Source organism: Chanodichthys erythropterus, chromosome 15 (genome assembly GCF_024489055.1).
Source record: "Chanodichthys erythropterus isolate Z2021 chromosome 15, ASM2448905v1, whole genome shotgun sequence".
Taxonomy (NCBI): Eukaryota; Metazoa; Chordata; class Actinopteri; order Cypriniformes; family Xenocyprididae; genus Chanodichthys; species Chanodichthys erythropterus.
In genome coordinates, this window is record NC_090235.1 from 19,435,695 (window position 1) to 19,462,587 (window position 26,893).

Genomic DNA, 26,893 nt, shown 5'->3' on the forward strand with positions numbered 1-26,893 from the left:
TTGTCTAGATGAGTTGACAAGCGCTTATTTTACACTAAAAACCTCATTATTCTCTGAAAAATGTATGCTTGAAACAGTAATTTACATTGTGATGTTCCACCTGTTCGTCTGAGGAACAAGAAATTTGGCAGTCTGAATGAATCAAACTGAATCTTGAACAATTTCAGCCTTAAAATTCAAGGTGAATTCAAAATTCATGGACAAACCGTTATTTTGAGTCATACTTTTTTTTTAATGAAGCGATTCATTCGGTCTGAATGATTCGTTCACGAATCTAAATTAATCCTAAACCTAAAGAAATTAATGCTTTGTTATTGTAGTTCTCTTTTAAAGCCAACAGAGGGCGTTTTATTTTCTTACCTGCATCTTGATCATAATCAAAATAATTCAAATCAAAATAACTGCTAAATTTAGCTACCTACTTTTAAACATATCTGAAAATATCTGAAAAGGTCAACGCCAAAGTTAAATGTTTGCAAAACCTCAAAAACGCCCATGAGAACATTGACTGAACCTGTTATGAATGCAAGTAAAACATACAAGAAGCCATCAAACAGTTTACCAATTAAAAGGTCATGTATATTTAAGAAATGCCACTTAGATATATTCCAAATCTGGTCAAATGTTACATCCTAATAAAATATTGTAAAACAAACAAACAAACAAAAAATATAACATAATTTTAAAACGGTTCTACATTGACATACTTTGTTGAATCTGGTTTCATTCTTCACTCATGTAATATAGCCGTCTATAAACAAGATAAATATAGTATCATATACTATTCAAATATATTTTATGGATATTAAGCAAAAACACAATAATATAAATAGTATAAATTATGCTCTAACAGCAATTTAAACATGATGCTATAAATCTCCATGTAAAATAAAATTCAAAACAAGTTTCTGACAAAGTAGAAAAGGCTGAATCTGAAGGATGCTACCAGACTCGAGTTAGCTACAAATACTGAATATGCATAAGGGTTTATAACAACACTATATGTGAATACATAGTGTCCTTTAGTACCAGCACTGGTTCTGATTAACGTTACAGCCATTTTTGCAGCTACTTGACTGGAAGGAGACCCCCATCATGTTGAGTGGTGGAGGGGGAGAAGAGGCCAAAGAGTTGCAGTATACTTGAAGTCCAGCAGGGGGCACCAAACACTGTGTCTGCCCGCCTTGTCCTGACACCAGCATTGCAGATTGATAAGACTGATGTTGTTGTTGCTGCGGTACCTTGTTAGGAGAGACAAAGCACATGTACATATATATATATATATATATATATATATATATATATATATATATATATATATATATATAAAATTGAAATATTTTTTTTTTTAATATTTTATATATATATATATATATATATATATATATATAAAAAAATTATATTTCCTTTTTATATAATATATATATATATAATTTTTTTTTAAATATTATATATTATATATATATATATATATATATATATATAATATTTAAAAAAAAATTATATTTCCTTTTATATATATATATATATATATATATATATATATATATATATATATATATATATATATATATAAATAAAATATTAAAAAAAAATATTTCAATTTTTTATATATATATATATATATATATATATATATATAGATATAGATATATATATATAAAAAGTGCATGTGTATAGTAAATGTAATTAAAATATTAATTATAGATGTATTTTACAATTATTATAATTGTTACTTTAATATTTCTATTAATATGAACTTTTTTATTTATATATTTTATTTATAAATAAAATGAAAAATATTCACATATTAATAAAATATTAAAATAATAATTCGATATTTTTAGAATGTTATAAATATTTTTATATTTCTATTAATATATTACATATATTTTATATATTTTAATATTTTTATAAATTAATAAAATAAAAATATTCAGATTAATATAAATATGAATAATTAACACACACACACACATTATATATATATATATATATATATATATATATATATATATATATATATATATATATTATTACTTTATTATTTATTAGTTAATTAATATATTAATATTTTAAGTTTAGACATTGTATATTTTTTAATATTTTATATTTGTATATTATTGTATCATTTATATTATATAAAAACATTTTTAATTTTTAAATATATTATTATTAAATATTTATTTTAATGTCATATATTAGTATATTAGAAATATTTGGATAACATAATATTGAGAAAGATAACATTTTTAAAACAGTATTATTATTTGTATTATTAATTATTGTAACATTTCTTAATATGATTTAAATATCACAAATTATGATTTTTTTTTTATTATAATAAAAAAAAATATTATTTGTATTTAAATTTTATTTATTTATTTTTTACATTAACCCATCAATAAAATTCTGTGCATGGACTAGATTTCAAAACTACATTCTCTGTAGCTTGTTTATTTGCATCAGTACCTGATAGGAGGAAACGGATGGGTAAGGTCCCATAATGCCTTGCTGTGTTTGGGGCAGAATCTGATTTCCCATCATGCCTGGGCAGCCTTGTTGGTTAGATATCACAGGCGTGTATCCTGTTGAGAGAAATGTTGTGTGAGTATGTGTGAGATTTTATTAACTGTATAGTGATTGCAGACTCAAAATGACAGCCAAAACAAAGATGAAAGAAATGTAATGTTTTTTCTTTCTTTCTTGAACATCTATATCTCTGTCATTTGAGAGCTGATATGAATAGCAGGAAAAGAGACCGGTTCACTGTGAGACCAGCGACACCATCTCTTACAGTGTAACGGCCCCCTCTCCGGCTACTGTGAGACTCGGGCGTAAGAGACGCAGGCCTTCATGTGTACCTGTTTGTGTGCTGTAACTGCCCGCTGCGTATTGTTGAGATGCACTGGGACACTGAACAGGGTAACTGTACACTGAAACCTAAGAGGGCAGACCAGAGTTGACTCATAATTAGACGTACAGTATGACATTACATCGTATCTCATGACTCATTGATGATGATGATGATGATGATGAAGTACCTGGCCGCTCTGCTGAGTCTGAGGGGGTGGGACTGTGGGAGGAGCCAGTGTCATTCCAGGACTCATGTAACTGTCTGAATGGTGAGACGGAGCGTAACTGTGGTGAGGCGGAGCATAGCTGTGTGTGGGCGGAGCTCCTTGCATGTAGAATGACGACATATCTGGAAGATCTCCTGATGACTGGCGACTCAAAGTCATGTGACCAAACTTAGCGCTAATGTCTTCCCTCTAAGAAGAAAAAAATAAGTAAGTTTGTCATGTTCTGTTATCTATACTACTGTTAAAGCTGTAATATTGAGCAATATTAATGTTTTTTATTTTAACATCTTTGTAAATGGCTGTTGAAAATTCCGATTTTATTATTATATTTCTATGAATATGAATATTTCATATTGTATATTATTTTAGTTTATTTATAAATAAAAAATATTCACATATTAATAGAAATATTTAAATAATTATATATATATTTTTAGAATGTTATTATAATGGTTATTCATTATATTTCTATTTAAATATGAATATTTTTAATATATATACACACACACAATTATTCATATATTAACAGAAATATTAAAATTAACAATTATATATACATTTTTAGGATGTTATTATAATTATCATTTTATTATTTATTAGCTTCTATTAATATTTTAATTGTATATATTTTATATTTATATATTATTGTATCAATTATATATTAAAAATAGAAAAATATAGAAATATAGATAATAGAAAAATATATAAAAAAATAATACTGCATTTTAAAAATGTATATGCATTATTAATAATTATTGTAACATTTCATAATAATATTAATTTAAATATTACAAATTATGTACATAATTTTACTGATAGGTCAATATATTGTGTGCATGGACTGGAATTCAAATATATATTCTCTGTAGTTTGTTTATTTGCATCAGTACCTGATGGGAGGATTATATAATATATATATATAAAATCTCACTTACAGTCTGATCTATTGGGTGTTGCTGAGAGGTAGAGATGTTTAACTGCTGAGGAGGAAGGTATGTCACTGAGGAGTACTGAACCTAAACCAGAAATGAGAGGACAGGTTGTACATTTTGTTGATTTTATATATTAAAAAAAGGAAAATGTTCTCTGTGACTGTATTACAGAAACCTCCCATCTTAATTCTATACTTGAAGAGTTCATTTGCAAAAAACGATAAACGCCACTGACTGCTGTGCCTTATTCTCCACATATAGCAAGTTCCGAACCCTAAGTACGTTTTGTAAGAAAAGCTGGTATTGTCCACTGTCAAGGCATCACGAGTTCACGTTTTACATCAGAAAGTTACCTGTATTTTTGGGTTTATGATTACAGCTGCAGTTTGATTGATATTACTTGGAATGCACAATAAAAAAAATTTGATTTGTGAGAATGAATAAAAATATTATTATCTGTTTTTGCAAATGAACTCTTCACTTAAGATTTGAAAAAATATATATATACATTTTCAGAGTGAAATCCCTATGGTTTCTAAACAGACATGATAGGATGTTTCTGTTACAGCCTCAGAACATTATAATGTACAGCATGAGAAATGGATGGTCATTTTGAGATTTGCTAAATATTACATTTAACTCTAAAGATGACTTTAAAGGTGCCCTAGAATTAAAAATTTAATTTATCTTGGCATAGTTGAATAACAAGAGTTCAGTACATGGAAATGACATACAGTGAACCTCAAACTCCATTGTTTCCTCCTCCTTGTGTAAATCTCATTTGTTTAAAAGACCTCCAAAGAACAGGCGAATCTCAACATAACACCGACTGTTACGTAACAGTCGGGATCATTAATATGTACGCCCCCAATATTTGCATATGCCAGCCCATGTTCAAGGCATTAGACAAGGGCAAAATGTCTGGATCTGAGCACAGCTGAATCATCAGACTAGGTAAGCAAGCAAGAACAATATCGAAAAATGGCAGATGGAGCAATAATGATATGATATTTTTAGTGATATTTGTAAATTGTCTTTCTAAATGTTTCGTTAGCATGTTGCTAATGTACTGTTAAATGTGGTTAAAGTTACCATCGTTTCTTACTGTATTCACGGAGACTAAGCCATGTCGCTATTTTCATTTTTAAACTTTTGTCTGTATAATTCATAAACACAACTTCATTCTTTATAAATCTCTCCAACAGTGTGTAATGTTAGCTTTAGCCACGGAGCACTATCAAACTCATTCAGAATCAAATATAAACACCTAAATAAACACTATACTCACATGACCCGAAGTATGCATGCAGCATACATGACGAACATCTTGTAAAGATCCATTTGAGGGTTATATTAGCTGTGTGAACTTTGTAAATGCACTGTATTATAGAGTTGCGAGCTCGAGATTTAAAGGGCCAGCAGCCCTGAATCGGTGCATAGTTAATGATGCCCCAAAATAGGCAGCTAAAAAAATGAATTAAAAAAAAATCTATGGGGGTATTTTGAGCTGAAACTTCACAGACACATTCAGGGGACACCTTAGACTTATATTACATCTTGTAAAAAAACGTTCGATGGCATCTTTAAGTGAGCGTTAGTTGAATGCAAAGGTAATCAAAAACAGGACAAATGAGCATAAACAATAAATTATACAATATCAACCAACAAAAATCAGACAACCAATATTGTACCGATATAATGTACACCACTAGTCTCCAATATATGTTTGACTTACCTGTGGGACACCATGGCTTGCTATTGGCTGCTGCTGAGGTGGAGGGGGCGGGGCTTGTGACTGTACTGGGTTAAGCTGGTTACTGGGCTTCTGACTTACTGGTGGATTGTAAACAGCAGGAGTTCCATCAGGATTCAGAAATGGCTGCCCTAAAGGACATATTCATTAATGAGAGAGATTATTTGCTGTGTACACTTACAGGCAGTTTGAACTGATGAGTCATCTTCTACTTAGTGGATTGTGTGTGTGTATTGTTGTGTGTGTGTGTGTACCTGTATGTGGATTCAATAAGATGCTCCCAGGAGGTATTGATGACTCAGCAGGAACGATAATGTAAGCCGGGCTGTTGTTGGGTGCAGCGTATGATAGAGATGACTCAGACACTGTTTGATTGATCAGACAGAAACAACAGCAGAAACATTATGAGGGATTCTGCACTATTTCTAAGTCACTATTCAAATAAGGACATTTGTGACATTGATCATGTGACTCATTGTGGTTGCTCTTTGGAACATGATCATCAGGTTGTATACAAAAAGTTCATGCAGCTTGTGTGCTACTGTAATTAAAGGCCTTCTGTGTAATTTTTCACATAGAATCTTTCAATGCTCTACTAATAATATAAATTGGCATAAAGACATATATAAAAGTGCATTATTAAGTAATGTCTTTTGCTCCTAAAAATGTATTAGTAAATATAAATTAAATTAACTCATTATTAATAAATGCTGTAGAAGTACTTTTCATTGTTACTTCATGTTAACTAATGGCTGATATTATTTTTGCACCTGGTTTGCAGAGTTTGGAGCTGCTGTCTGAACGAGTGTGTGCAGATTTCGATGTCCATGTTGGGCTGTCTGAATCTGTGCTGCTCCAAGGTCGAGGGTCATTCCAATGAGAGTCAAGCTCAAAGCTGCTCTGCCTGCTGCCGGACAGCCGACCTGAACCATCCCTGTTACCCCTGATCGTAATAAATTGAAGAAAGAGGTTTGAGTTACATTTTCTCAGTTCAAGATTAGGTTAAGAAAAGCATTAAAGAGGATCTATTATGCCCTTGACTTTGATTTTCACTACTAACTCAACCAGGCCCCGCCCCTTTATTTAGAATATGCCTTGGGCAGGAATTACTTAAATGAGGAATATTGTGACGTGTAGAAACTTCAAGACTACAATAGAGGCGTTTCAGGGAGTTCAGAAACAGTGACACTGATATAGCTCCTGCTGGAGGGACTTTGCAGACATTTTTCATGCTCAAACAGCAACATTACACACTAAAGTAAGATGAACATGTAAAAAAACATAATAGGACCCCTTTAAAGATGTTGAAAGTGATTTTTTTTTTGGAATACTACACAAATTGTTTATGAAATACTGTAAATGAAATAACACCTGTGTGTGTGACAACGTTTTGAGCTTTTTTAGGCAATCAGACAAGCTCAGCCTATTAGAGAACACTCAAATTATAAAGAAAAATAATTTCTCACCTAAAGAGTTGGCGTCTTCTCTGGGTCTCACTGAGAATACTGCTGTCATCTACACCTCTAAAAACAGATATACAAATATAAATGAACGAAGAGATAGTTGAAGTGCAGCCAATTGATTTATAATAATTATACTAATAAAAAATTGCATATTGTTTTGAAATAGTTACATGGTTTTCAAAATACTGATAACTTTGTTTTGCTTTACACTACCGTTCAAAAGTTTAAAAAGTCGATAAGATTTTGTTTTTTAAAGAAATTAATACTTTAATTGAGCAAGAATGCATTTATAAAGAAAGGCATTTATAATGTAACTAAACATTTTTATTTAAAATAAATGCAGTTCTTTTGAAAATTCTATTAATCAAAGAATCCTGAAAAAAATCAGTTTCTACAAAAATAGAGAGAAATGTTTCTTTCTGAAGGATCATGTGACACTGAAGACTTGAGTGATGATGCTGAAAATTCAGCTTTGATCACAGGAATAGTTATAATATTGCTGTTCATACTGTTATTTTTAATCAAATAAATGCAGAGTTGATGAACATAAGAGACTTCTTTCAAAAACATCATCATACAAACAAACCTCATATTTTTGAACGGTATTACATTATTATTATTATTATTATTATACTAAAATCATTTCATTTAATTAATAGAATTATATAAAAATAATATTATATTTATTTAAATATTTATTTCTATAAATAATTATATTTATTGTGTCTGTCTAATATATATATATATAATATATATATATATATATATATATATATATATATATATATATATATATATATATATATATATATATATATATATATATATATATATATATGTGTGTGTGTGTGTATTAAAAATAAATAAATAAATAAAATTAAAAATAAAAAAAATATATATATATATATATATATATATATATATATATATATATATATATATATATATTTTTTTTTTTTTTAATTTTATTTATTTATTTTTTTTTAATACACACACACACATATATATATATATATATATATATATATATATATTTAAAATAAAATATTTATTTATTTATTTTTTAAATGCAACATTTCACACATTTTTTTAATACTGACTATTAAGAGAGATTTACCTGGTCTCAATATAAACACTCTGCGCAAGACAAGTGGACTGAAAAATAAAAGAGCACAAAATCAAACTTTAATATACTACCAAAGACTTTAGATATACAAAGACAGTGTACTCATATTACTATAGGTGCGTCACAATTTGCATACTTATGTACTATTCTATGATGTTTTGTACTATAAATAGTGCGAGTAGTGCGTTCACACTGAAAATTCCAAATTGAAAAAGTGCACTTAATTACCCAGATGATGCACTTAATTATCTGAAAAAATTAAGTGTGGAATGTTGGACACTTCATGAACTCAACTGTTGCAGCTTTAATAGCCTTATAAAATTCATACAATACACAGTACATAGTACATAGTGTATAAGTACATTGTTTATAGTGCGTCATTCAGGACGCAACTCATGAATGTAAGAATGTGCAACAATATGGTGGAATAAGTCCCGCCTTTTAAATAAAAGAGCCAATCGCTGATTGGTAAAGTCTTTGCATCACTTCAGCCGCCTTTAGAAGCTCTGATTGCTATAGAACATGTGCATTGGCTGATCCATCCTGAAAAAGGCAGATTTTTCTCATGATTTGAGCGTTTAGAAACACAATTTATGAGACAGCTGTTGTCAGATTTCATTCGTGATTTCAAATATGAAATTTTAATCATAAGCTTGGTGAACAGCATTGGAGAATTTGATGTTTCCCCATTCAAAGTGATAGGAGCTGTACACTGCAGGACTGAAATAGCTGCCCGAGAGGCGTTTCAAAGATGGCCCTAAAGGGAATGTGTGCATTTTCAGTGTTTTCTTACATCCTGTGAGAATATGCGTTCTCTGACTCTCTGATACTCCTCCTCTCTCTCCTCTATTGACTTGCTTCTCATCTGCTCTTTGAGAGAAGGAACTCTCAGCTATAAAAAAACAACAGCAGACGTGCAGACACAAGTCAACCAGCCGCAAAGATCAGAGCTATTAGAAGAGCCATTCTTAGCTCTTTTGTACCCAAGTGGTCAGTGAAGTGTGCATTTGTCCAAACCTGACTGTCTTCCTTCTCTTGACTGGTGTCTCTTTTCAGTATTAATCTTCTTTCCTCTGTCTTTTCCTCCTGAACATGTTCAGCAAATCGATGTTCTGGTCTGAAAAACATGATGTTATTACACACAAATCCATTCCTTCATAAATGCACATATATAAACACACACACACACATACATCCTGGAATTGCAGGTTTTGTTGATGATAACTGCTTTTCCACTGTGATCCACATTATGTTCCAGACCGAAATAAGCTGCGACCCTGTGGACCAGCATTCTGTGATACGAGGACATCTGAGGGAACTTTTTATAGGAACTACAGAGAGAAAAAAAGAGACACATTATATCATATTACAAATGTGTCTATCTCTAGACCATGAAAGACATGCATGGAACCGTACCTGTTGTCTGTCATAAAGTCAGTCATGTCTTGCTCGAGTTTAAAGAGCATCAGTCGGTCCCTGCAAGCCAAAAATAAACTGATTCAGCTTGAATGGAAGGAGGAGAATGAAGGGATATTTTCAAAAATTTACCCACCTGGGACTGCTCTTCAAAGTAGTGATTAAAAACTCCTCCAGATCAATGCCGGTGGAGTCGGTATACTCCAGACTGGGCTCTAAAAGATATACATATGCACAGAATTACATTTTAGATATGCAAGGGATTGGAAGAATGTCAAAAATTAGGACTTTTAATCGATTGAACATAAAATAGTCAGCATTTTCTGCAATTAACTGCACATCTTTAGTAAGAAACATACACTATACCATTCAAAGGATTGAGGTCAGTAAGTTTTTCTTTTAAAGAAATTAATACTTTTGTTTAACAAGGATGCAATTAAATTGATTGAAGTGTCAGTAAAGACATGAAATGTTACAAATTATTTCTATTTCAAATAAATGCTGGTATTTTGAACTTTCTATTCATCAAAGAATCCTTAAAAAAATGTATCATGGTTTCCACAAAAATATTAAGACATTGATACAACATTGATAATCAGAATGTTGATTGATTAATAATCAGAAATGTTTCTTGAGCAGCAAATCATCATATTAGAATGATTTCTGAAGGATCATGTGACACTGAAGACTGGAGTAATGATCACAGGAATAAATTACATTTTACAATATATTGAAAAAAACAGTTATTTTAAATTGCAATAATATTTCAGAATATTAACGTTTTTAAATAAAATAAATAATGGAGACTTGATGAGCATAAAAGACATCTTTCAAAAATCTTAACAAATTTTACAAACACAAACATTTGAATGGTATTGTATGCATCCTCAAATTATGAATCAACAAAAAGGAAGTATATATATTTTTTTTTAATCTGTTCAATCTGAAGCTTGCTTTTTTTTTTTTTAAATGGATGCTGCATTAAAGTGCAATATATATTTTTAACACTTTAAACATCCCATATTAATTGCAGAAATTAATGCATTATTTTTCACAGCCCTACACTGTAAAAAATAAATCTGTAAAATAACAGGAAAAAGTACTGGCAGCTTATTACCCGGACATTATCCAGTAATTTTACAGACATTTCTGTTAACAAACACAATGCAATGAAGTTCAAAATACAAGTAAAACATCAGTAAAAAATAAATCTGTAAAATTCCGTCAAATTAATACAGTACATTGTGTCCTACTTTTTAAGGATTTTTTTTTTAGAGTGTAGTTAAAATATGTTCGTATTTCATGTGCACAGATTTTGTGAACATGATACACAAATACATACATGCTAGGTAAATTACCTTTGGATAAACCTTTTTTAGATGTGATGCTCTTCTCCTCTTCCTCCTCATCGCACTCAGGACTGTCATCATGGTTATTAGATATAGCCGTCTTGCTCTCGTTTTCCTAAGTCCAGACAGAACAGAGTTCCTTCACAAACTATATCATTCATGTAATGGATGTAACTGCATATTCAGGACTGGGAGACCAAATGCAATATACCATTAAAAACCTCTTATTGTTGGAACACTAATGAGAGACACTAACAGTCTTGATTCACTTACATATGTCCTATCCATCAGACTATCAAAATTACCTTTAATGGTGGATGTAAGATTATAAATATGTTTTAGTTTATAGAGAGAAAAGAAAGATGAATGATTCTTACCTTGCTGTTCTCCTCAGCGGACAAAGACTCATCACATACAGCTGTGCTCCGAACTAATTTCCCTTTGGCCTGTAACACACACACATAGTATATCCCCCGTTCCCCACATCACAAAGAAAAAGAAATATTTTTACTACAGAGAGCTGTTCTCAGTGCACATTATTACTGCATTTGTTATTTAAACCATATTTTAGATTGGACACAAAAGGAAGGGGAGAGATTTTTCTCATATTGTCTTTTTATGGTTGTTGCCTTATAAACTTAAACAGAACTTAAAGGATTAGTCCACTTTCAAAAAAATTTTTTCTGATCATTTAATCAAAACAAAAGCAGCGCCAGTTCTGTTTTTTCCGTAAGTAGAATAGGGAAGGCATAGGACATACAGCATAAGCTTTTTGAAGAATACAGAAGTGCGGTTTTGGCAGAAGCATGTGCAAGACGATCATTTGTTTATAAAAAGCATATACAGTTGTATTTTTTTTTTGAAAATGACCGATTGTCTCACTAGATAAGACCCTTATTCCTCGTCTGGTATCGTTTAAAGCCCTTTGAAGCTGCACTGAAACTGTAATTTTGACCTTCAACCATTTGGAGTCCATTGAAGTCCATTATACGGGAATAATCCTGGAATGTTTTCATCAAAAACCTTCATTTCTTTTCAACTAAAGAAAGAAATACATGAACATCTTGGATGACATGAGGGTGAGTAAATTATCAGGAAATGTTTATTTGAAAGTGAACTAATCCTTTAACGTTCTGGAAAGGTTCTCTCAAAGTTATGAGCAAATGTTTCTCCAATAACATTAATAGAATGTTCATTCAAAGTTTTTAAAATGTTCACTGAACATTCCAAAGTAACATTCCCATAATGTTTGCAAAATGATAAAATGGAACATTCTAACAAACAAACAAAAAAAAAAACTGGATATTTTGAATGTTCAGAACATTAAAAAAAAGAAATGTTTCCATAGTGACATTTTATTTACATTTTTACACATTTTACAATATGACGTAATGCCAAATCTAAGATCTAAAATGCAAGTATATAAATAGCCAATTCCAAATTAGTTTAAAAATAATTTTTAATTTGCCCATTTAAAAAAAAAAAAAGAAAAGGTGGAGCTAAAATTTCTGACCTTTATATTGTTGAGCATAGATATCATTTTAAATATGTCACTATTTTCATTAAGCAAATGCAGCAGAAAGGCAGTGATGCTCCAGTGATTGTATTTCTTGATAACTGAATCAACAATACAGGGTGAAAAGTGTAATGACGCTATTTTTAAAGTATTTGGAGCTGCTCCCAGACTGACTGAGAACTGCTGATGTGATTTATTTTATGAAGTTGGGTAACTTTGTACTATCATGGGAGTGAATGCAATGTTTACTAATGGCATTCTGACTGAAGCACATAACCGTTGAGGTTAAACAGTCAGTAGCAAATGACATTTACCCACCGAGGAGAGAGAGAATGATTCAAAAAGCAATATTCTGCCGAGTATAGCCCCATCAATCTAACATAAACGTCTGGGAAGCTAGAAAGGTAAATAAACTCATAAATGAAACGAATGCTCGACAGGGAGGGTGTTTTAATGATTAGATTCATTTGTAATCCTACCTTTAGTTTCTTTTTAAGTTGTCCATCTGATGTTGGCTGCTCAAAGAAAACAAAACATGATTAAAGGAAAATGACAGGAGGAAATGAAACAAGGGAGAAGCTAAAGAGTAAAATGATCGAACGTAATGGATCTGGATTATCACCTGGCTGGATTTATGACAATCCTCGGCGTCTGTGGTACAACATGGAGGTGGAGTCCCCTCCATAGTGCATTCTGGGAGATTTTTAGATTCTCCTGTTTCTGACATCTTGAAATTTGCAGATCCAGAGGTCATGTCAGTTATAGGCCACCATATGCGCCATTACCGTCCAAGCCAATTAGTACAGAGACAAGATGTCTTCTTTTTTCTCTTTTTTTCTTGCTCTTCTCTTGCCAGAACAGATGGCTAGATTCTTATTCAGCAAAAGGAGAAAGAAAAAAAAAACATCTCAGAACAAAAATCCTTTTCAGATCTGTAAATATTTATTTATTCTGAGCACAATTCCAGGTATATTTTTCTACTCTTTCACTGAATCGCCTTGAAACTGTTTTTTGGTATTTCCGACAACTTAAAATGGTTTCGATCCTATTTGACCGGACGCAGATTTAGGGGAATACAGGTCTGATTTTGGGTCAGTTTCTACTGGCATCCCTCAGGGCTCAATATTAGGACCCTTACTTTTTAGTCTTTATTTATTATTTTTTCTTAAAAGCATTTAAAAACATTTATATATTTATATATATATTTATATATATATATATATATATATATATATATATATATATATAAATAAAATTTTAATCCTCCTGACTTCTTGGTTTGATTTATTTAGTATTTTGTTTATCATTTTATATGTATTTTTATTATTACTGTAAAGCTCTTTGAGAAGCTCCTTTAAAGGTGCTATAGAAAATAAAGTTATTATTATTATTATTATTATTACATACAAAATACTGAGCTAAAAGTCAGAGTAAATAGGTGATTAATTAAGCTTCCAACCAAGTATCAATAGTAATTAAATATTTTAATTTTCATTCAGTTCATGAACTGATTTGCCTGAGCTCAAATTAAAATGAAATTAAACTAATCACATAATTGTGCACAGTCAGGACAGCTAAACAAATAGGCTTATTGTTTAATAAAAAGAAGAAAATAATTTCTATGCGTTTTGTTGTTGATGTCAAATTTTGTGCTTCTGTTACACAATCAAACACCATAAAATTATCTGTCATTTGGAAGAAAGCTAGATAAATTAGACATGCCAACATGCAGATTATGTAACATCTTCAAAAGTTATGAAAAAGACAACACAGGGTAAAAGGAAATATTCATTCTCAACAAGGACTACAATATGTCATGTGGCAAATTAATGACTGAAACATCAAAATTCAAGAGATGGAAAGAAAAAAAGGTCTCAACCTTTAAAAAAACAAGCAAATTAAAAAGTCAGTTTTCCCAATTCTTTCTGTAATGTTTACAGTTTTGGGCATATTCAGTTCAATGTATTATTAATACATTTATGATTGATTTTAAAGACAATTTTGTTTACTTTTGCATGATATCTGATTCTGGTACTTATTTAAAGGTGCAGTATGTAAGAATTCTGTCCTCTAGAGGTCGCTAGAGGCCTATTCAAAACAAAGGCGTAGCTTGATGACACCAAGTTTGAGCGTGGAATCTTGGGACAGGTGGTCTCCACCTCAGTGGACAGTGCAAAAGAATAGGGATAGGACTTGGGAAGAAATCATGTTAATGGATGTGATTATTAACGTTACTGTAGTTTGAAGCAGAGCAGAAGCCAGTGTTGTGGAGCTGAACGAGGCCGCTGGAGCGATTGCTCAACACGCGCCTCACAAGCAGTGGGACTTTTATTATGACACAGTCACCAGCGCCGCTTCCGCTGTTCCGGTCATGAGTATGAGGTAACGCAGCTCTGTTTATACAACAGTTCTGTCTGGTTCTCGAATCTGATTGGCTGATAGCCATGCGATATTTCAGTGATAACAGCACTCCTACTGCCTTTTCACCGTTTGTATCACTCCGCTTGAAGTGACCGTCATGGCAGCCGATCAAATCAACCATAATTTTTACAAATACTACTTCTTGTACCACATACTGTAGTTTTAATAGTTTTTTAGGTGAGAATGTAGTTGTTTAGACCTGAAATATTTCACTCATATTTAATAACAGCGCCTTTTTTACAATTTGTTTTGACGTTTTCGGAGATGCGAGCTCGAGTGCGTCAGCGGCAGTTCAGTGATTCTGTAACCGTCGAGATCAGCTTCATCTCGGCCAGTGCCTCAGGGATTTGCCGCTGGCTCTTATAGTGGTTAATCACGAGACATAATTCAATTTGAGTACATAGAACGGGCAATCTTTGGTCTTATTAATCTACTATTTGTTACAGAGCAAGTCGAATTGTGCTATAACAAATTTGATAATAATAAACGTTACGTTACATCCTTAGGCTATATAGCACATTGACTACAACTAGACGGGACATATCAGACTCTTCTCCGCTTCAAATACGTAAAACATTAAACTTTATAAACGTTTTTTTTGAGTAAAGAAAACGCTTTACAATTTTTTTTTTCCAAACATCAGATCTTTATTTACCTTTGCATTGCACAGAGATGTCCAAACTGCGTGCGCACTTCATTCATGAGGTGAGGCGGATTAATGAGGCTTGATTGACAGTTTGAGGATCCAATGGAGTTAGGTGGTTTTGTCACAAGCTCTTTAAAATCATTTTCATTCGTTAAATATTTGTAAAACCCACATACAAGCGTAAATGGTGACCTATTTTTTTTTTAAATAACTAGTGCTTTATGTTTTTACTGAACTGTACAATTGTGCTTATATGTTGTTAAATAAATATTATTTTATATAAATATGTCCATTAAGTAATATGGATTGAGTGAAAGTTACATTAATACGCCATTAGATGGCGGCAACACTTTACAGGTGAATTAGTCAGTGAGTCACAAGAGACTTTTAAATTGAAAGGAACTTTTGCAAAAGGAAGTTGTTTTAGCGCTGTGGTGTTATGGGTGTTATGGATGGAAAATTCCCAAAGCTAAAAAAAAAGACAAATACTAAGATCGCTTACCTCAGCGGACATTCAAACGGACTTGTATAAAGGATGTAATATTATGGACATCGACTTGATGAATGAATGAAAGTAATGCAATATACCAGACACAGGTAATGGCCTACTCTCTCTCTCTCTCTCTGATACTGTAGAAAATTCAATGTGTTTCAATGAAGCGACTCAACGTTCCTTCGTTACTAGTTCTAAAGTGACGTTTTAGAGTTAGTAACGGAGGCTTGGTCCAACTGTCAAATTGAGATTTGAATCCGTGGCGGAAGGAAGTAGTGCTGCACAAAAGAGGGTTTTAAAGACACTCCGTTGTTGTTCTTATTTATTTACACACTCGTGCCGTCGAACTGTTGTATAAACGCAATATCACACGAGTAGCCGTGCGATATGGCTGTATATCAGCACGCTGTGATTACCTACGGACGAATCACAGCGTGCTGATATACAGCCATATCGCACGGCTACTCGTGTGATATTGCTCATTTATCATATTAGATACATTTGAGTGTGTTGAAAATGATGTTATAACGTAACTCTGTGCGTTCGCTCGGCGGCTGCTGTGAGAAACTGTTGCACACTGCAGTAAGATAGATCGATTTCTGAATATCATATTAAATGCTGGATGCTTGTGTTGATAAATGGCATGTAATTAATTTTAAAACGTACTGTATGATGGAAAAAAATGCTGTATTACTGTTACTAAAAATAAAGCTGGGCAATTCCACGCAAAGGTCATCTTTACCATGAAAAAAAAAAGTTTTAACCAAAAGAACAAAACCCTTTTTAAATTGTCCATTTAGGTCTGTAATATACTGTATCAATGTGCTCTAACAGAAATTTTAAGAAAATTGCCTTGCTTATCCACAATATATGTGGTAAGCAACAATGCTTAAATTAAATTTTCAACCAACCATATTTCATGCTTTCAAAAAAGGATCAAAGACCCCATTTTTTTAAACTTTATTTTAGCAGTAAGCATTGTGTAGAAAGATGGATACATGCCTGAGAAATAAATACACTCATTTAGTCATAACAGCACTGCCTGATGAATTTAAAAGAGCTAGAATAAAGAGGTCAGGACGCTTCAGTGCTCTGTCACGTCCGTAACTTTTTAAAGATTAAGTTTATGTCATATAACAATTATAAATGCAAATAACTTTAAACTTTATATGCAAAGCTAAATTATGTTTATGCTTATTAGGATCAACAATTCATTTCACTACGTTGCTCTGAACAACCATAATAAGCGTTACGGACGTGACCGTTACGGACGCTTCATATTAAATCCTATGAGTTTGCTTCTTTATATTGCTATCATCTGTTTCAGGCTTACCATATCAGAACATATCCAATAATCGCAATACTCTTTGTGCTTTGTTAGTTTTAATATGAAAAAGGTTTAACTTTCAAATTCAGTCGATTTTATAACAATTTAAACAATAGATGTCGCTCTTTAATAGCCTACGGCGCGTGACAGATTAGCTACTGCAGCGCCTGTAAGCGGCGGATCAGGTGCACATGAACCGATCTTCTCTTCCTCTTGCCAGAGAACGAAATATGAACATCAAAAGGTAGGCCTATATGAAACAGTACAACTTATAGAAGAGCATTGTGTCTCATAGGACACTTCCCTCGGGAATTGGGATGTTGCGTTACCGGTTGGTTAAAAATGAATAGCCTAGCCTATATTGATCACAATCCGCGTGATCAAGCTGACAAAATGAAAATAATAAGATTGCAATAATTTTGACTTGAAATAAAGTTTGATCATTTTGACTCAAGACTCCGCTTTAAACTCTGAAAACTAGACGAAAAAAACCGTGTGGTCATTCATACACAAAACATAAAACTGACATGATTGCGATTGGCAATCGGTTCACCTGACTGTGGGGAAAACCTGTGATTTTAAACTGCTTTATGATAAACATAAATATTTGTCAATGTATTTTAGCAAGCAGTCCTGTAAGAAGGAAAATCATGGTCTCTAAATTGATTCTTGAACAACGCACATGCTTGTCAACATGAGAAATAGGTCTAATCCATAACCTTTTGCACTACAGAGTATAACGTTACATTAGTATAAAGTTTAGTAAAAAGTTGATAAATTGTGGAGTCTTACCATACTGGATTTCAGTATTTGGTGGTTTAAATGCTTGCTTGAGGTCTCTGTGAAAGTTTTAAAGCAGTTTTAAACCAGTCTTTTGTGCCGCTTTCAGACCGGTCACGTCCGTAACGGAAAACTGTCACATCCGTAACGTTGTTTTTTCCTCATTAATGCGAACATGAAAAATGAAATAAAATTATTATTTTATGCTCTGTGAAGAGCCAACCCTTCTTCATTCAGTGGGCAGTATTACTTTTGGTTTGCGCAATGTAATTCACAGAATTCTTAAAAAATATGTTGTCACCCAAAACTTAGTGACTTTTTTTGTCACGTCCGTAACGCTGTATATTTCCCTCATCTAAAATATAAAACAGTTGAATAGACTGACATTTTTGTAATGTCTGGACTCCTTTAGTAAGGGATTATGAATATATAAATAGACGGTTCAATATGTTACTATTAAATGCATTCTTTGAGCGTTTATATTTCAAGTTTTAACTCCAAATGTCACGTCCATAACGCTGGAATTGCCCAGCTGCATCTGATTATGCTGTTAGCTACTTCACAAAATAGTGTTTTTCTCTGAGGCATGGTAAAGCATGGTACTCGCAAAAAAAAAAAAATTAAGAAAATTAATTTAAACAATAACACTAAACGTAGTGAGCTATATAACAATTAGTTTTCTGTCTATAAATATATCAAAACAGTTGTTCCTTTGCCTATTAAAACATGTAAATATTAAAGAGTCTTTGGTGTTTCCATGGTTTCTACAAAATAAAAGCGGAAACCGAGGGTAACGCGGGTATGACGCAATTGAAAGGCGACTCCTCACACGTCCCGGAGCATTGGTTATAATTGCAATTTTCTCACGATTTACAAATAGTTGCAAACATTTTGGATATTGTAAGTACTCAAGTGAACAAAATATATAACACTGGCCTAGTGGTTTTTGAATATTTTACTGCAAAATTCTTCTTTAATGTAAAACCTTGAAGCAAAGCCAGTCGAGAAGCTCTCCAGCAATATGTACGGTATGCTGATTTGGATAAAAATACCTATGCATGCAAGATGTCTGCAGTGACTGCAAACATGGATTTGTATGCGTGTATTATGTGCAGCTCCTTTCATAGCATTGGCAGGTGCTGTAAATTATATTCCCTGAATGGAAAGCACACACACACTGCATCCTTCATTCTTATGTCATCACTCTCATCATGTTTTAACTCGTCTTCATGTCTGACCACTGAGTCACTGAGTTACTTTCACCAGCGTTAAGCCATACGCCTCCACACACACGCAGACGCCACGGTAGCTCTTGGCTCTTTCATCAGGTGTTCTCTGGATTAGCTAACAGGTGGCTTCAAACTTGGATGCAGAATAATTATATGATAGAGATGCCATCTAACATCTGATGGGCGGTAGCAGCACATTGCTCTGGGTTTTTGGCCACTGACCAGCCCTTACATAAGTCCACCATGATAACCATTGTTTCTGCAGAAATATCAAAGATATAGTTACTAAAGTAAATATGGTATATTGGGTTAAAAACAACCCAAGCTGGGTAGAAAATGCACAAACCCAGCAATTGGGTTGTTTTAACCCAATAAATTGGTTAAATGTTTGCCCAACTTGCTGGGTAGTTTTATTTAATTCAACTATTATTTAAAAATGACTGTATTGCTTGCTTAAAATTAACCAAAAATAGGTTGGAAATGAACATTTATTAATTTAAGTTTAAGTTTAATGAATAATAATTAAACAATAAACTATTATTATTTAAATTGCTTATTAATAAATGTTCACTTTTTGATAATTATTGTTGCCTCTAATAATTATGTGTCTGATTTTTAATTTCCAACCTATTTTGGGTTCATTTTAAGCAAGACATATAGTAAATTTTAACAATAGTTGGGTTAAATAACACTGCCACGTTGGGCAAACATTTAACCCAAGCGCTGGGTTTGTCCATTTTCAACCCAACTTGGGTTGTTTTTAACATTTTTTAGTATATAATTTATTTTATTATGATGTTATCCTACTGTGGTGTATATTATTTTACGGTATATAATAAAATTATCCATGAATATCATCCAAATAAATTATTAATAATAATAAAAGGATTGTTCGAAAACGGTTTTCTTTCTGTGTGCAGAGCAGGAAATACAAAACCCGGCCTGGAGCTACAACACTTACGGAACGCTATAAGCAGAAAAGGAAAAAGCGCTCCGCTCCACTCCACTCATACGCAGTTCCAGTCCGTCTTTTAGTCTGTTATTTGCTTGGCAACAGTCAAAGCGTGATGCTTTGGCTTCTTGTGGAAATGTTTTTGTTTTGTTTTTTTTGGGTGGAGAAAACTCATTTATGTCAGAAATGTACGTTACTCAATATTAATTACTAATTATATCGACCAATTATAGTTGTGAGCAACACACATCGAACAGTACTGCAATACTGCTTAAAGGATTAGTTCACTTTCAAATTAAAATTTCCTGATAATTTACTCACCCCCATGTCATCCAAGATGTTCATGTCTTTCTTTCTTCAGTCAAAAAGAAATAAAGGTTTTTGATGAAAACATTCCAGGATTTTTCTCCTTATAGTGGACTTCAATGGAACCCAAATGTTTGATGGTCAAAATTACAGTTTCAGTGCAGCTTCAAAGGGCATTAAACAACACCAGACAAGCACTAAATGTCTTATCTAGCAAAACGATTGGTCATTTTCTTAAAAAAAAAAAAAAAAAAAAAAGTAAAAATGTAAATGCTTAATGTATAAACACAAACAATCAAGTGCTTCTGCCAGATCGCCTTCCATATTCTTTAAAAAAGATTACGCTGAATGTCCTACGCCTTCCCTATTCAACTTACGGAACTAACGTGGCGGCAGTTTATGGAAAAAAAAACGGAACTGGCCGTAAGTTCCGTAATTTGAATATTTTTTTTTTGAAAATGACTGATCATTTCACTAGATAAGACCCTTATTCCTCGTCTGGTATCATTTAAAGCTGCAATGAAACTGTAATTTTGATCTTCAACCGTTTCGGTTCCATTGAAGTCCACTTTAAGGAGAAAAATCCTGGAATGTTTTCGTCAAAAATTTTAATTTCTTTTCGACTGAAGAAAGAAAGACATGAACATCTTGGATGACATGAGGGTGAGTAAATTATCAGGAAATTTTAATTTGAAAGTGAACTAATCCTTTAAAGGGATAATTCACAACTTGTATGATTTTGGAACAACTTGAAGGTGAGTAAATTATGACAGAATTGTCCTTTTTCGGGTAAAAAAAAATAATAAACTTTGATTTTTCATGACAGTAGTCGCTAATATTAAGCCAACTCAGTAACAATAAATGAAATTAATACAGCATTTTGGCTGACGTTATGGTTAGCTGGTAGCACGTAAAAGCATATGGGAAAGTTGTGCGCGCATACAAACAGGCACGCGCTCTGCAGAATATTGTTTAGCGATCCAATCTGTCTGTCTGTCTGTCTGCCAGCATGAAGGTGCAGCAGCAGAGATGGGGTTCGGTTTCGACCACTACGTCGCACGACGCATTCCGGGTACAGTCTGACTGGCATGGGTTATATTTGGAGCGGCTGTTTGGGATCTCAGACTGTCACTGACGCACACGGAGACGACGTAGGGAGCAGCTGTGCTTTCTAAAAACGAACCCAGACCTCGCTCCACTGTTACTCTTTTGTTAAACGACCCTAACACAGAACAATTCGCCATAAAATAAGCTGTTTTTGTCAAGAAACTTGTTTGAACTCAATAAAACTACTTTCAGTATCAGTATGAATTTGACACGAGAGCCCTTACAGTGTGATATGATTGTGGTTATGATTACTAAAGTAGGGTTATTACATATAACTCTTTAACAACACGCCACAGTATGAAAGCGCGCGCCTCTTACGGTAACTAAATGCTTCTAATTAAGAGCAAAAACCAACTTTGCTTACCTGTATGTAACGCGACAGGAACAAACAACAGAAATCGTCAGAAATTATCGCGTGTGCCGCCGTTGAGCTTGTCAAACATCTTCTGTTTCTGACAGCAGAGCGCGTGCAGACTCACGCTTTCAACAGACCCAATTAAATACGCGCGCGCACTCGTGCGCTCAGCCTCTTCCTGGCACTCACGCTGCGCGCTCACAGGCAGCAAGCCAGTAAACAAGAATGCAAGCATTAACACCAACATTAGTTAAGTAGCCTATATGTTAAGCCACACTTAAAAATAACACGTTGTTATACATATTATACATATTACGTGGTTCAATATTAATATTATAAAGTGACGAGAATATTTTTGATGCGCCAAAAAAGAAACTAAATAACGATACAACGACACAAAAGATTCATAACGCTCTGAAGCTTCCTGAAGCAGTGTTTAGAAATCGGCCATCGCTAAATAAGTCGTTATTTTATTTTTTTGGCGCACCAAAAATATTCTCGTCACTTTATAATATTAATATTGAACCACTGTACTCACATGAACTGATTTAAATATGTTTTTAGTACATTAATGGATCTTGAGAGAGGAAATGTCATTGCTCTCTATGAAGTCCTCATGGAGCCATTGGATTTCAACTAAAATATCTTAATTTGTGTTCTGAAGATTAATGAAGGTCTTACTGGTGTGGAACGACATGAGTGTGAGTAATAAATGACATTATTTTCATTTTTGGGTGATTAACTCTTTAAGGATATTATGTAGAAAATATATCTATGTTTTAACATGCCTATCTAAGATACTAAGCTTTTAATTGTCTCATCTACAGATAATGTGAATTTGTGCAAAAGCACACAAAGAGAACCCACCAAATACTGCAACCAGCACCTGTTAGATGAAAAGATTATGCGACACTCAGAATGACACACACACACACACACACACACACACACACACACACATATGAGTGCATATACCGCAACTAGACTTCACAGCTGCAGAATGACTCTCTTTCTGCCATATGGCTTTAACGTTTCAGAGAATCGGAGCTATGTTCTTCTGTAAAGAAGGATTTTAGAAAGAGTGTGAAACTGATAACAGCTGACGCTGTCTCCTTAATTAAATGAATACACATTTATGTGTGCAGCTCTGGCCAAAACAGAAGAACATTATGTTTCTTGAGGTGTGTTATGAGTGTTGTACCTGTAATCTCAGCCCAGAGGCTCAGTCTATTGCTCTCTAAACACACACACACACACACACACACACACACACACACACACACACACACACACACACACACACACACACACACAGGGTAATTAGTCTTTATATGCGTATGAGGAAGCTTAAGCAATGCAGTATAGGATATTATTTCTTGTTTCCCCTCAGTGACAGTTGGATGTGTTTATTTTGTGTGGGATGGAGGGCAGAGCAGCTGCTTTTGTGTAGAAGTTGACAGGACTGAGTGAGAGACGGTGGGCAGGAGTGAAGAGCTTGAAAGACTCTACAGAAACATTATATTTTTGTATTTGTCTTGTATAAGAGCTGATTTTGTATCAGCTATTATCAGCATCCAGTATTCAGTCAGTTCATTAATCATTATTGATGTCATATCTGTATGTTTGTACCTTACATTTGAATTTTAAAGTCCCCCTGTGGTGAAAATCTTGTTTTTAATGTTGTATATATGTCTATGTGGTGTTTTTAATATACTTTAAGACAAACCATTAATCAACACCATTGCTGAGGATTTTCTCTTTTAAACTGCAGTGAGCTAAAGAAAGTTTCAAAAACAAGATTTGAAATCGCTGGTGTTTATTATGTCACAAACTCCCTTGTAACCAATGTAAACGTGTCTGCAGGCTTTAGCATATTATTAACTATGACCGCTCTAAAGCAAGGGAGTCGTGTAACATTAGCAGCACATTATTAGCTGTTTGATAACGTAAAGCAAAAGGCTAATCATATTAATTACCGTGTTGTGTCCGACGTTGTAAAGAGCGATAGCATTGTGCAGCGTTTACCTCAGTAAGTTGACCGAGTGGATCTCTGAGCTTGTGCATGTGAGTGGAGGCGGGGCTAATTAGCATATTCATTGATCCGTGCATACTAAATGAAGCAAGGGTGTAGAGTTACATTCAAGCTATTTTAAGGCATGAAGAATTTTTATTTCTCACTGGAAAATGTAATTTGGGTGATCAAAGATAAGTTTTAAGGGATACAATTATTGACTACAGGGGGAATTCAAGTAAGGAATAATCCACGGCTAGCTGTGCATGAAATGATTTTAATGCACAACATGGAGGCAAAAACCACCCGATGCGAATCGTTTATTGCACATATAGCCATGGATTTTTACACACACACACACACACACACAAATATTATATGAAAAATGTTGAAATAATAATTACCAGACCCCCTGTTGAAGACCTTCAAATAAGAAACAGGAATGCAAAAACAATGTGATAATATATGTAATTATATTCATCAATCTGTCTGAATAATTCTGCAAACCTTTAAAAAAAACAAAAACATTTTTTTTTTTTGTTTTGTAAATAAAACAAAGATTATTGATGTATGTTTTAAAAGAAAATACTATTCCAGTATTTCTACTTTAATTTAATGTGTAACTTGCCATTTATTTGTAGTTATTTGAGAAATTTACTAACAATTTCTGAGTGAAACGAAAACAAGTTTCAAAGCAAATCCTACACTATTTTGTTAGTTCAGTGCATAAACAATGCAAGGTCAGCAACTGAGAAAATATTAATAACTTAGAAATTCACATGAAGAATCAATATAGACTACAGTAGTGGCCAATATTAACTGATTATGTTATAGTCAATATTCCTGAGCTTTTCTACACATTTTGTTGTATAGTAAAATAAAAACTGTAGCTGGAGTTTTCCTTTTTTGCCAAATAATTTTTTCAAGATAAAAATCTTAAAGGGTTAGTTCACCCAAAAATGAAAATAATGTAATTTATTACTCACGCTCATGCCGTTCCACACTATTGTTAATCTTCGGAATGCATATTAAGATATTTTTGATGAAATCTGATGGCTCAGTGAAGCCTGCATAGCCAGCAATGACATTTCCTCTCTCAAGATCCATTAATGTACTAAAACATATTTAAATCAGTTCATGTGAGTACAGTGGTTCAATATTAATATTATAAAGTGACGAGAATATTTTTGATGCGCCAAAAAAGCAAAATAACGACTTATTTAGTGATGGCCGATTTCAAAACACTTCTTCAGGAAGCTTCAGAGCACAATGAATCTTTTGTGTCGAATCAGCGGTTCAGAGTGACAAAGTCACGTGATTTTTTTAGCAGTTTGGCGGTTTGACACACGATCCGAATCATGATTCGACACAAAAGATTCATAACGCTCCGAAACAGTGTTTTGAAATCGGCCATCACTAAATAAGTCGTTATTTTGTTTTTTTGGAGCACCAAAAATATTCTCGTCACTTTATAATATTAATATTGAACCACTGTACTCACATGAACTGATTTAAATATGTTTTTAGTACATTAATGGATCTTGAGAGAGGAAATGTCATTGCTCCCCATGTAGGCCTCACTGAGCCATCGGATTTCAACAAAAATATCTTAAATTCATTTTTGGGTGAAATAACCCTTTAGCCAAGTTTAGTGTTTTGTTCCTCCCTCATATTTAAAGGGGACATATCATGAAAATCTGACGTTTTCTATGTTTAAGTGCTATAATCGGGTTCCCGGTGCATCTACCAACACCGAAAACGTGAAAAAGGACATCCCAGTAACTTTGCTTTGTCAAGCCTTTCTCTGCAAGCATGTGAAAAAAACGAGCCGCTCAGATTTCGCTCCCCTTGTGACGTAGGAAGATCTTATTATAATATCACCGCCCCTTAATCTGCACGTTTCCACCCACGGTGCCGACATTTTGTTTTCGCAAGCGAGGCAAAACTGCAGATCAAGAACATGTAAGTATTTTTAAGTAATGCAATGTTTCTTTGGTTTAGGTAGCTCCACTTTCCAAGTGGCCTCCATATGCTCTATTACTTTATGCTAGAACAAACAGAAGTTGAGTTAGACTGAAATGTATCAGTGTTACTTATGACTCACCCACAAAACAGCTTAGACTACTGTACTAATGTGATGTCAGTCATTTTACACCGGACTGCTTCACAAACGAGGGTCAATTCAACGCTGGATTTGCACAAAAGATGAACATGACAGCACATGCTAGTGGATGAGTTGAATCAACTCCACAGCAACTACATAAATTTATCCACTAACCATTCAGAAACGTCCAGTTTCATTCTAAAAGTTGTAACTTCTTCCTGAGTCTCTCCATCAGTGTCGAATCCGGTTTGAACAATGTAAGGCTGAACACCGTCGTCATTTTGGCTATGTGAGATTCTCCAGCTTTGTTGTTGTTAAGCAACCAAAGCTCCGCCCTCTTCTGGAAAGGGAGCAGCAGCTCATTTGCATTTAAAGGGACACACACAAAAACGGCGTGTTTTTGCTCACACCCAACTAGGGGCAAATTTGACAAGCTATAATAAATGATCTGTGGGGGATTTTGAGCTGAAACTTCACAGACACATTCTGGGGAAATCATAAACTACATCTTGTGAAAAGGGGCA

At 33.3% G+C, this 26,893-nt stretch overlaps 1 protein-coding gene across 1 annotated transcript; it reads right to left on the bottom strand.

The window, feature by feature from the left end:
• Positions 1–107: 107 nt before the first annotated feature.
• On the bottom strand, positions 108–22,387 carry arpp21 (cAMP-regulated phosphoprotein, 21). The gene is made up of 20 exons (XM_067361771.1): positions 22,264–22,387; positions 13,261–13,510; positions 13,118–13,153; positions 11,500–11,568; positions 11,132–11,237; positions 9,910–9,988; positions 9,774–9,833; positions 9,551–9,688; positions 9,375–9,474; positions 9,151–9,249; positions 8,349–8,386; positions 7,235–7,291; positions 6,539–6,711; positions 6,023–6,133; positions 5,751–5,899; positions 4,019–4,099; positions 3,045–3,272; positions 2,865–2,943; positions 2,473–2,588; positions 108–1,241 (listed from the first exon to the last, which is right to left on the bottom strand). Exons 2-20 carry the CDS (start codon positions 13,390–13,392, stop codon positions 1,023–1,025), a joined length of 2,070 nt encoding a protein of 689 aa, XP_067217872.1. The 5' UTR covers positions 13,393–13,510; positions 22,264–22,387; the 3' UTR covers positions 108–1,022.
• Between the last annotated feature and the right edge of the window lie 4,506 nt (positions 22,388–26,893).